General features: G+C 51.7%; 1 protein-coding gene across 1 annotated transcript in view; it reads left to right on the top strand.

Annotated features, from left to right (window-relative positions):
• The window catches only part of NOS1 (nitric oxide synthase 1), a 198,308-nt gene extending 186,284 nt beyond the window's left edge, over positions 1–12,024 (top strand). The window contains exons 27-30 of the mRNA XM_055549992.1: positions 300–448; positions 1,890–2,084; positions 4,435–4,553; positions 5,534–12,024. Of these exons, the coding sequence (XP_055405967.1) occupies positions 300–448; positions 1,890–2,084; positions 4,435–4,553; positions 5,534–5,549 (479 nt within the window). The 3' untranslated portion in view covers positions 5,550–12,024. The remainder of the gene's footprint in view (positions 1–299; positions 449–1,889; positions 2,085–4,434; positions 4,554–5,533) is intronic.
• Positions 12,025–12,905: the final 881 nt, after the last annotated feature.

Consider the following 12,905-nt stretch of genomic DNA (forward strand, 5'->3'; position numbering starts at 1 on the left):
ACAGAGCTGGGATTTGAACCCAGGCAGTCTAGCTTCCAAGTCCGGGGGTTTGGTGCTACCAGTGTGGGGGAGGGGCAGAGGAACGATTGAGACCCAGAGAAAAGAGGTCTGCTGAAGCCTGAACACACATCACCTACCTCCCTCAGTGTGTGCATGTGTGTGTGAGAGAGACAGAACACACACTCCCTGCCCCAGCATCCGCACGCCTCTGCCCCTGTCACACGTGCTAAGGTTCCCAGCGCCCCGGCGCCCCCACATCGGGCATCAGAGCTGTCGGTGACAGGTTTCCCCGCCCCCAGGAATGAGCCCCTGCCCCATGGTCCTGGTCTTCGGGTGCCGGCAGTCCAAGATAGACCACATCTACAGGGAGGAGACCCTGCAGGCCAAGAGCAAGGGGGTCTTCAGAGAACTGTACACGGCCTACTCCCGGGAGCCAGACAAACCAAAGGTAAGCCCCAGCCCGTCACACACGTGTGCACGCACACCCTGCTCTCGAACACCCTCACCCCTTCTGAACTCTCCTCCGTGACATTGCTCTGAACTTCAGGAAGCATGGAGCAGAAACATGCGACCTAAAATATTTAACAGTCCATACTCTGTCATGCCACTTACATGAAATATCCAGAACATCCAGATCCATAGAGACAGAGGCAGATTTGTGGTTCCCAGGGGCTGTGGGAAGTGGGGAATGGGGAGTGACACTTATGGGTACAGGGTATCCTTCTGGGGCAGAGGGAAAGCTTGGGTGGTGGTTCAATACCACGAATGTGCTCAATCCCACTGCATCGGGCTGCACACTTTAAAACACACCTGCATTTTACATTATGTGTATTTTATCACAATGAAAATATTTACAAAATGAATTAAAAGGGACTTCCCTGGCAGTCCAGTGGTTAAGACTCCATGCTTCCAATGCAGGGGACACAGGTTCAATCCCTGGTCAGGGAACTAAGATCCCACATGCCTCAGGGCCAAAAAATAAACTTTTAAAATAATTAAATACGAATTTTTTTAAAGTTAAACAGCACCCCCCACCCAATAAAAAATTAAACAGCCCATAAGAGGCACTCCAAATCAGAGTGGACACGGGCTACAAGACAGGGGCACATCCCTGCTGGATCTTAGGGAACTTCAACTGGACCCCCAGGGGCGTCCCAGGAAAGGACCCAGGACAGCCGGGGAAGGGGGTACCCAGAGGGTCCCGGCAGCAGCTACTGGACACCTGGCATGAGAGTTCATCAGTGTCTCAGCAGCTGGCACGGTCGTGCCTAAAAGTACCAGCTGAACACCAGGCTCGCCTCGGGGAAGCTTCCTGAACAACCCAGAAAATTCTCTAGAAGCTGCACTGGACACCCCTTGTGCCCACCCGATATTCCCTTAGCCCACCATTTATCCCAGCAATTCCTGCAGCAGCTGGCTTTGCTCGGATGTCACCTGCGAGCCCCTCCCCCATCTCCTGCTGTCTGTCTGGGGCTTCTCCAGCACCTGGGCATAGGATGCCTGCAGTACCAGCCCCACACCTAGAGGTGCACGGGTGTAAACAGCCCCGGGGTGACCACTGGCCATGGGAGAGAGGAGCTGGCAGAGAACACCCTACTCTTACGCCTCCGGCGGACAGCTCTGGGCATGGGCGGCATGGCTCCCTCCAGGGTCCTCAGCAGAGGCGAGCTGCAGCAGAGGCGCAGCTCATCACTCTCTCAGATGGATGGTCCCTCTTCCCCTGCTTCACTCTTCCCAGTCCCCTGCATCTCTGCACAAAACACAGACCTGCCCCCAAGCGCCTGGGTCAGGCTCTGTTCCCAGGGTGGTGGGGGAGAGGGGTGAGCTCCACAGCCTGGCTCCTCCTCACCAGTCGTCCCACTCCCCACCCCACCCCCAACACCCTGCAGAAGTACGTGCAAGACATCCTACAAGAGCAGCTGGCAGAACCCGTGTATCGAGCCCTGAAGGAGCAAGGGGGCCACATCTACGTGTGCGGGGATGTCACCATGGCAGCCGATGTCCTCAAAGCCATCCAGCGCATCATGACGCAGAAGGGCAAGCTCTCGGTGGAGGACGCTGGCGTGTTCATCAGCAGGCTGAGGGTGAGTGATGGGCTGGCTCCTGGGAGCTCTTTTCTGGCATCCTGTCTCCTCTTCCTTGTCTTACCTGTCTCAGTGACTCAGGGGACCCATGATGACATCGCTGCTCGCATCTTCCCATTTATGACTGGGGGTAGAGGACACAGGTGATCCCAAACCATAGTAGAGAAGGAAAGATAGCTGGGCATGCAGTGTGTATATTAAATAGAATGGGGAGCTGTGATGTATGAAAATGACAAAGCGGGTGGGCCACTAGTAGTTAGACAGAAACGATCCTAACCCTGTCCCCAGTACCAAGCTGCAGGACTGCCCTGGGCAGTTGTGTAGGTTGGCCACTGCACAAAAGGGTTTGTCCAAAGGGGGCAAGTAGGGGATGAAAGGAAAAGGCAATGGCTCCCCACTCCAGTACTCTTGCCTGGAAAATCCCATGGACGGAGGAGCCTGGTAGGCTGCAGTCCATGGGGTCGCTAAGAGTCAGACACGACTGAGCGACTTCACTTTCACTTTTCACTTTCATGCATTGGAGAAGGAAATGGCAACCCACTCCATTGTTCTTGCCTGGAGAATCCCAAGGACAGAGGAGCCTGGTGGGCTGCAGTCCATGGGGTCACACAGAGTCGGACACGACTGAAGCGACTTAGCAGCAGCAGCAGCAGCAGCAGGGGATGAAAGTCACCACCAGGCCTGGCCTCCCAAGAAGCACGCCTTGGCATGGAACTGTGTTCCTCCCAGAAGGAGGGGTGTCTTTTCCTAATTTGCAAAAAGGCCAGTAGCAGCCCAGGAAGCAAAGTCCCAAGTCTGTGGTCAACTGCCCCAAATAGAATAAACTAAGTCCCAGGCCTCCACAAAGCTCCAAATGTGACCCCATTCTTCTCCCTGCTTTCCTAAATGAGCAGCAATCAAACATTTTCACAGAAGAAGCCTGTGCTCTAATTTTGATACTAAACCCCTACTGCTGCTGCTGCTGCTGCTGCTGCTGCTGCTAAGTCGCTTCAGTCGTGTCCAACTCTGTGCGACCCCATAGATGGCAGCCCACCAGGCTCCCCCGTCCCTGGGATTCTCCAGGCAAGAACACTGGAGTGGGTTGCCATTTCCTTCTCCAATGCATGAAAGTGAAAAGTGAAAGTGAAGTCACTCAGTCATGTCCGACCCTCAGCGACCCCATGGACTGCAGCCTTCCAGGCTCCTCCATCCATGGGATTTTCCAGGCAAGAGTACTGGAGTTGGGTGCCATTGCCTTCTCCTAGGTTAAAACAATGACAACAGCTTTCCAGTAGAAATGCCAGAGCACCCTGGATAGAGGCAGAGTCCCCTACCACTCTGTCTCTTTGCTATAAGTCCTTGGGACACATTTTCATAGCTTCTGCAGAAGAAGGTCGAAAAACCACTCCAACTTAAAATGAAGCCACTCTACAGATGGGAAAGTTTCTTCAAAACCTTTGGGACTATGGATGCCAGAAACTCTGCTCAATGCGTATTCCCCAAACACCGCCTTTCCTCAGCGAGGGGTGGGGGGGGGCACCTTACCCCCTTGTTAAATTCTCAGTGATACCACCCTACGGGGTCTCCTTAATGCCCATCCCTCGGTTCTGCCGAAGGAGCTCCAGTGGCTCCACAAACCCTTGGAAGCCCCAAGTTCATCCTCACTCATGGTGTTTCTCGACCTTTCTTTTTTGTTTGTTTGTTTCTGGGCAAAGCTGAGCTAAGATACTCATCATCAGATAAACTATGTCAGGAGAAGTCTCCACTTTGGCAACCGTGGTGTTCCCTGAGTGCTAAGCGGGTGCTTTGGCCTTTCTTCCATCTCTGCTGGTCTCTACTGACGGTGACGTTTCACACTAAACCCAGCCGTGCCCCAGATCTGAACTGGCAGGAACAAGGAGGAGGGAGGAAATGGGGAAATGAGCTGAGGTTTCCCCTGGAGCCCCTCGGCTCTTCCGTCCTTAGCACCCACAAAGCAGCAGCACTCTCTCTGGGTGGGAACAAAAGTGTTTGTTGCCAACTGGGCTTAAAGAGACCCCATGCCCTACAGGGCAGAGGCTCTTGCTAAAACATGGTCTCGGAGACCAGAGGGGTCTCCAGGGGCCCTGATTTACATCTCATTTCTTTTCTCTTTCTTTGGCCATGGTGCAGGGCTTGCAAAACCTTAGTTCTCTGACCAGGGATGAACCCAGGCCCCTCCAAGGAAGCACTGAATCCTAACCGCTGAGCCGCCAGGGAACTCCCTGCGCCCGGTATCTTCAGGAACCATCTTCTCCACGGATGTTCCGTTCCAGGATGTCCATGTGTCCACCCTTCTCCACCCCCTCGGCTGGCATTTGGAATCTGATCCCTGCTTGTTTCTGTTGCCTAGGATGACAACCGCTACCATGAGGATATTTTCGGGGTCACCCTGCGCACGTATGAAGTGACCAACCGCCTTAGATCTGAATCCATTGCCTTCATTGAGGAGAGCAAGAAAGACACCGATGAGTAAGCCAGCTCCTTCCCAGGGGTGAGGGGTGGGCAGAGCCCTGACAGACAGAGATGTCTGACTCTGTTGACCATGGCTTTTCCACGCTGGGGGCCCAGACCAGCAGCATCAGCATCTCCTGGGAATGTGTTACAAATCCAAATTCCCAGGCTGCCCCAGCCCTGCTGAATCTGAATCTCTGGGGTCAGGGCACCGAGCAGTTGGTGTTTTTATGACCCCTGCAGGGCATTCTGAGTTCCCCTCAAGTGTGGGAACCCTGGCTGTGGATGTCAGCTTCCACCAGGGCACCCCCAAGTTGAATGATGGCTCTCGCCACTGCAAGATGTGTTCCTATTCGCTGCTCCTAGGGTTTATACCACCTCCATCACCCCTCAGATGCTGCTGGTATTCTCATGGATGCAAATTTCAATCGCTATTATTTTGATGATTCCATTTGTCCTCTAGAAATTGCTGGAAATGGTCTGAGGTACCAGACAACCGGGATTGAGCATAACTCTTTAAGCCTTACATTAATGCCATGACACGTCACCCCTGATTGTAAGCTCACTCCCTGCATCGTCTGCCTCAAAACCACCACCAAGCGCCCTTCAAATTAGGTGGGAATTAAGTTGCCTTGTTTTCAGGAGGCTAGGGCACACACACTCCATTTCATAAGCTTCCTCATTGTCTTCCCCCTTATGACAACATGGCAGTCTTGAAAACATACTTTGGTGTCTCGCAAGCTGACATTATTGCCTTGAAGATCACAGCTCATCCTGGCTTATTGTGTGGCTGAGCCAGGCTCCTTCATCTGTTCATTGATTCATTCACTCAAGATGAGTCCCACCCAGGTGCCAGGGCCTGTCCCAGTCACTGGGGCTGCCGAGGAAGTGGAAGAGACGAAGTCCAGAACTCAGGAGCTTTTCTCTGAGTCTCTTTAAGGAAACAGAGCAGCCTTGCTCCTCTGGCACTAACTCCCTCCCCACTTCTCCTCCTACAGGGTTTTCAGCTCCTAACTGGACCCTCTTGCCCAGACGGATGGCAGGGTGGCTGCCCCATTGCACTCGGCCAGGGTGGCTGCTTTTGTGAGCACGGACACTGCTGAACCTGCCCTTCGGCACCCCCACGTGGCCCCCGCTCTGCCTCTCGTCCCGTCGCCGTGTCCTGGTCCTCCTCTCCCCGGTTCTCACCTCTCAGTGGTTTCCCGGCCCACTTGGGTTTTCTCCTTGAGTTTTCGTGCTGCAGTGCAATGCGTTTATAATCCGCAGTGGCTCTTACAAAACTGTCTCCCCACCCACCCCCTTCTCTCTGTCTTTCCGACAAGGGCAAATCACGGGTGCACGAAACCACTGGAACGTGGCCAGGGCTCGGGTTAGGGTGTTTTCTGGGGTTTGCCCTGGAGAGGCTGCAGGGACCAGACAGAAGAGTTTTTTGAGCTAGTCCCTCAGCCATTTGAATCCCACCCGATCCTTTTTTATGATGACGTTCCGGTCGTGCGTGTGTGTGTGTGTGTGCGTGCGTGCGCACGTGTGATGGGCCTGGGTCTCCCTCTGTCCTCTTGCCTGTGTAAGCATGTCGCCTCCAGACCCTCGGTGCCAAGAAATACGCCCCAACCCGTATTGGAGCCTCACACATCCATAATTAAGGGTCTGTGCTAGCATACCTGAACACGTGGACACATCCTAATTATCCTGGTTATAAAGGGTCAGGGCATGGAGGTGGGGTTTGATGACCAAGGGGGAAATCCCTAGTGAAAGGGGGCATTAGATGCATTTAGGTAGTGGCACCAGTTAGCGGAGCTCTTGTTGGGAGATTAACCCATCTGATGGATTGGGCAAACCCACTTCCCAAACCCCAGAAATGAACCCAGCCAGGATCACTTAATTGGCCCTCTCGGGCACTCTCACCCAAGACCCAAAGTAACATCATCCAAGGGAATGAGCTGGAAAGAAGGGTCTTCCTGTCTTTGCCTCTGGGTAACTTTGGAAACATTACTTGTTGCTTAATTTCCCCTAATCGTAATGTTATGAAGCTAAAAAGTGTTGTGAAAACTGGAAACAATATCAAGGAAGAATATCACTTATATGTATATTTTTTTAATTCTCCCACGTGGGGCTTGCTGTTTCACCCCTGGGGATAAAGTAATGGAAGCCAGTTGAAGGCAGATCAGGTTGGAGAGGGAATCTGTCACGAGTTATCTCATGGCTTCCTCTATAGCCAGGGTGGGGAGGCTCTGCCTTCATGCTTTTAGTCTTCTAAAAGAGATTCCCCCCATTTTTTAACCTGATAAGATCATCTTGACAAATGATTCTCAACTCAGATAAAAAAAACAGGCAGCAAAGTCATTGGCAGGCATCAGGGTGGGTACCATTTCTCCCAGGCAGACAACCTGCTGAATTCACCTTCTCCGAGGAAACGGGATGGAAAGGTCCCTTTCTACACTTACGTGCTAAAAGTCAATGGTAGGCAGTGCCTAGAGACAGCTGATGCTCCCAAGAACCCCTTCCCCAAGGTTGAAAGGCAAACAGTCAGCCAGTTTGGAACTTCCGTCTTTTTTCATTTTGTCTTGTCCTACAGAAAGCTAGCCCTTTTCCTTCTATATAGCACATGAGCATTTCTTTCTTTCTTCTCTGCCAAAGGGAGAGAGCCCTGGCCCTCTCTGGAAGGGCCTTAGATCTGGGATGCCAGAGGTGTCCCCAGGAGGTGCCCTTAAAGACAAAGGGTAAACTCTGTCTCCCTTTTTCCACCCTTCCCGGCAGCCCCTGCTGGTGTCATATCCCTGGCGCTCGGAGTTCAACTTCATGCCAGTTCTGATTACCCTGCCTGCCTTTAATCCTATTTTCTCCTGCTCAGGCTTCCATGGTACAGAGACCAAGGGCTCAGCGTGCTTGGCTGACCCTCTCTGACCTGGAGGGAAGCCCATTCTAAACCCTTTCTTTCCTGCAAACACGATCCTGGCTAGTAGCTCTCCTCCCAGCAGCTTTCTTTCTAGCCGTTTGAGCCCTTTGGAGATAGCTCCTAAGATGTCACTAGCTTCTGGGGGACTGAACTGCTGTGTCTGACCGCCATCACAGAGAAATGAACCAGCGCTCCCCTTTCCAAATCAAGTTTTATGCACAAATGATTTTCCATCGCCAGATAAATACTTAAGAGCACGTATTTCCATGCCAGGCACCTTCCTCATATAGCCCTGGTCATCTAGTAGCAGGCAGGGCGAGGGAAATAGCATCTTGTTTTATCAGTTAGCCTAAAGAAATAATCATATCACCAGGATTTATCTTTCTTCCCAGGAACGATTGTTTGGTTTGGTTTTTAAGTAAGTACCTTTCAACCCTCAACACAAGCTGATTCATAACTGCTGTCTAGAGGACAGGAGATTAGTCTGATGTGTGTCTCTCATTTGACAGAATTCTCTGATACCCAAAGCCTCGCTGTAATAAGCCCATCAAGAGACCAGGAGTGGAACCCTGATTTCAGGCTCAGCTCTGATCCACAGTAGCTAAACAGTGCCCTCTTGTGGTGCTGTGTAGTTCAGTCCCAGTAGCCTGCAAATTTTGGTATTAACCATTAGTGAGCAAAAATGGGGTTGACTGGGCATCTGATTTGGCAGGGGGGAGGTTCACCCTGGTTGCAGGACTATTATTTCCCCCTCCCTCTCGAGCTGGCCGGAAGTAGCTCCAACTCGATGTAACAAAAGTGAGTTTGGCCTGGAGGGACACGAAATCCCCTGCCACAGGAAAGTGGAACAGTCATGCTCTCTGGTTGTCACTGTGAATCCTATTCCTATGGTTGTGCTGCAAAAGAAGCAGAAGTCATTAACCTCCCAAAGAGGACACAGGCTTCCCCTTGGCTTCTATGGAGTGAAACAGTCAGGTGTCTTTGCTTTGGGGCAATGCTTCAGACCCACCGAAGTGGAGTTTTAAAAGCAGTCCTGAGTCCAAACAGTAACTCTGCCATCATTTCTGCGGACAGCCCTGAGCTGGTGACCTAATCTTTCTGAGTCTACATATCCCCCTTTATCACAAAGTGGACTAGATGCGATAATGTCCAGAAAATGCCCCAGTTACCATACCTGGCCCATGATAAGCAATAGAATTTTGTTTCACTTAATCAGTGTCATGTCTTACCTCTCCAGTATCCGGAAGGCACAGTCAACTGTACAGAGCAAACCACAGTTCCCCTCTTACAGAAGGTTGGGATCTGTGATGCAGAGACACAGGTCTTAGAATCAGTGTTCAGGTCTGGGGTTTGAGCGATCGCCAGGATTCCCCCAGTAGGTTTGGGGAAACGAGATTGCCAGGATGTAGGAGATCAGGGGAGTGGGGGGGAAGCGTGGATGGAGAGCAGGCAGGATGGATCAGGTCTGGCTTCTGACATAGCCCGGCTTTGGGAGGCTGAGGAAGATGGAGGTATGCAGCAGAGACAGGCAGGGAACAGATGGAATTTTGTCAAGGGATTTGGTCTTTATTTGGTAGGCAACACGGAGTCCTTAGGAGTGTTTCTTTTTTAAGAGGAAGATGAGCTGATGGGAGTTATGCTTGGAAAAAAATGTTCTGGCTACAGCATAGAGCATAGACTGCTGACCTGTTGAACTATTGGCTAGTTATTGCAGAAACCCAAGACTTGAATGAGGGAAGGGGCAGATTATAGCGATAAAGACATTCCAGGGGTTGAATTACCAGGACCTGGACTCTGACCTGTTGTGGACAAAGAGAACAAAGGCAGAGTCAAGAGTCTTGCCTCTAGGCTGAGAAACAGGTCTCAGGAGGAAAAAACAGGCTCCAAGGAGAACTGAGTTTTCAGAGGTGACAGATCCAGGTTCCCCCTACCCCAAGTCAACAGGGTGGATCCTCCAAGGTCCACACCTAGATGGGCAGAAAGAGAACTGACCCCAGGCCACCAGACATCGGCCCGAGAACACAGGAATTTCTTGCCAAACACACTCTTTGCAGCCACCTGCTTGGGGCTTCCAAAAGGAGGTCAGGTTTTGCCCTAAGTCAGGTTTGCCACAAGCAAGATTCTCTGACCCAGATCACGGTGCCAGAATGATTATCGGCAAGCCGATGTCTGGACTCCTCACCACCATGGCTCTGGTCCCTTTTAATTCATGCCATTTGGAAAAGCGTGGACTTAAGATCTTAGGCTGGCCATGTTTCCTTGTATATTTCCATTGCCCCTGCCACCAGTATCCAGCATGGTGCTGTGCCCGCCTTACCCTCAAAGCCTGCTGTCTGAATAGGCACGTTAATCTGAGACCGCCTGCCAGAGACAAGGAAAAAGAAATATTAATCTGGGCTTCCCTTGGGACCTGCCCACATTCCCTGTCTTCTCCCAGCCCTCTCCTGCATCTAAGTGTGCCATTCGACTCAAGAATGAAAGGCCAAAAGCAGGGATGGAGGATAAAGAATCTGAGAGGCTGCGAAAGCAACCCTGACCCCCTCCCTAGGGACTCAACAGAGACGGTCCCCACAAACCTGAAGCCTTGGGGGACTAATGCAGCCTAGCCTTTCCTTTTTCTCCCACACCCTCCCGGACCTTGGTCCACCTGCCAGTCTCTGCCTGACGGCACAAACACACTGATGTGTCTCAGGTGCAAGGACTCAGGTAAACTCTTATGCCAGGAAAGCAGGAACTGTTTGCAGGGGGAGGAGGGGTCTGTTCTCTATTAATACTGTCTGAGTCGTGTGCATGGGAGGTGATTGGGAGTAAACACACCTCAGCATGTTTCTGAATTCGCTATTTCCTAGAATATCTGAGCAAGCAGAGCATGTGTGTCTGGTCCCAAGCAGAAACTGTTCTTAAGCAGGTGGCCCTGGCAGGCGGGAACAAATCTGCCCAAAGATACAGCTTTCCAAAGTCTTCTAGAAATTGGCTCCAGGACATCAAAGTGCCCAGACTTGGCTCCTAGGAGATGCTTGGAGGCTCTAGTCCAGAGTCCGTCAACCTCAGTACCGTTGGCATTCGGGGCTGGAGAATTCTTTTTCTTTTTAATTTTTTTATTTTTTAACTTTACAATATTGTATTGGTTTTGCCATATATCAACATGAATCCGCCACAGGTATACACGTGTTCCCCATCCTGAACCCTCCTCCCTCCCCATACCATCCCTCTGGGTCGTCCCAGTGCACCAGCCCCAAGCATCCAGTATGGTGCATCGAACCTGGACTGGCGACTCATTTCATATATGATATTATACATGTTTCAACTTTGGGTAGGGGGCTGCCCAGGGCTTTGTAGGATGTTGGCCAGCATCCCTGGCCTCCACCCACCCACCCGACCCCCCTGAAAGTTGTGACAACCAACTCTGTCTTCAGACCTTGCCAGATGAACCCTGGGGACAACAGACTCTCTACCGGCTGCCCCAGGCCTTCTTACCATCCATCTTCTGGAATAAGTGAGGCATTTCTCAGCCCACTGGTTTTCCTTCCATTATCTGCTGCCCAACAGAGACTCAAAGGATTTCAAGAGGAAATGGAAAAGTACGGTTTCACCAACTCCCTCCCAGGACAGAAAGATGACAGCCCCGATTCAGTAAGATGCTGTGCCCTTGGCATCCAGTTCACGAAGACTCACGGAGGCCCAGTGCCCTCCCGTGCCCACCCCCTCCCCGCCTCCACCCTTCTGTCCTTGCTGTCGAGTTGTCGTTGTGATTGTAAGACCCACTCCGGGCTCAGCAGTGGTTTTCCAGGCGGCGCCGGACGGGTTTGTGGGTGGGGGTCGCCCTGTGTCGCTGGGCAGGTGGTGGGTTTCTGTTCCGGGTCTGGGGAGCTGGGGAAGTGGGCCAAGCAGGTGTCGTCGCCTCTCACCACACTGCACCGTCAGAAAACTCGGACCTCCCCCTACCTCTGAGCTCTCGATGCTGCTAACGCCGCCAAGTGTCCCGTGCGCTCCAGCACCTTCCCAGAACGCGCTCTGCGAGGTTGTCCAGGCTGTGCTCGCCGCATGCTCTTCTTCTGTATCATTCTTCTAATTTGATGAAATTCAACAGAAGTCTATTTATGCCTGTTTGCATCATGGTCAAAATATTAAAAAGTGGACTCAACTCGGCTGGCTGTGGTCTTTTGTTTGACTGGCCTAGAGTTTCTCACGCCTGTTGCCCACTGCGTGCGGCTGGCCGGGTGCCCCCAGGAAGCCCAGTCTGAGATAGAGGTGGCAGGAGGCTGATAGGTGGGGATGGGGCCGAGAAGGAACCTGAGCTGCCACGTTGTCTCATCAGAAACTTCGGCCAACCCTGCCGGGAATTCTGAAGATGGACTTGCAGGGCTGTCCCCAATGTAGGACAAGGAGCCCTGGCGCTCTGCAGCTGAAGCCATCTTCCAAGGGCATGAGGGCGTTCTCAGGGTCCAGAGGAAGAGCTGCGGACTCCTGACACATATCTGGAGGGCAATTCTCGTGTCCTGTCCACCCTCCTCCTGACATCTTTGCCCCTATCACGGCTGCATCCCTAGAAAGGACCCCAAAGGGAGAGTACCGCCTTCTCCCTCAGCCTTCTCTCCTGTACAAACGAGCCTGAGGCCCTGAACCTAATTCCCAGCTGACTTCAGACTCGATTCCAAAAGGAAGAGACTTGCAAAGCAATAAAAGGGGACATCCCCAGTGGTCCAGTGGTTGAGACTTTGCCTTCCAATGCAGGGGATGTGGGTTCGATCCCTGGTCTGGGAGCTAAGATTCTACATGCCTTTTGGCCAAAAAAACAAAAGATAAAAACAATATTGTAACAGATTCAGTAAAGACTTTAAAATTGGTCCACATTAAAAAAAAAAAAAAGGCATTTAAAGGACAGATGAAAAGAAGCAACCTCAAATACCCTGACAGAGTGGCTACTATGAAAGGATCAAGTGAACGGTGGCCTTTATCAAGCCCTTTTGGACATGGCCACTTAGATGCTGTGGCCAGTTTGACCTTCACACCTATTTCCCAGTCAAAAAGCATAAGCTATTAGATACTCAACCTTTTAAATTACAAAGTTATTTATCCAACAGCAAAGATACCTTTAACACTGTTCCTGACTCTTCTGCCCCATCCCTGAGCCTCAGGGCCAAGTTCAAACAGGAGATGCTGATCAGCAAGGAAACAGAAAGTCAGCACTCGATCCATACTGCCCTTCAGAAATGAACTAAAATAATGGCTAACAGTTATCAAATTCCAGTCTTTACAAGAATACTCTGACATGTTACCGTTTCTCTCCGCACTTTAAAACTTGAGAAACTAAGGCAAGAGCTTGGGGCTTTCCTGGTGGCTCACATGGTAAAGAACCTGCCTGCAATTGAACCCAGACGCCCAGGTTCAAACGCTGGGTCAGGAAGAATCCCCTGGAGAAGGGCATGGCTACCCACTCCAGTATTCTTGCCTGGAGAACTCCATGGAGAGAG

This window comes from Bubalus kerabau, chromosome 16 (assembly GCF_029407905.1).
Source record: "Bubalus kerabau isolate K-KA32 ecotype Philippines breed swamp buffalo chromosome 16, PCC_UOA_SB_1v2, whole genome shotgun sequence".
Lineage (NCBI taxonomy): Eukaryota > Metazoa > Chordata > Mammalia > Artiodactyla > Bovidae > Bubalus > Bubalus kerabau.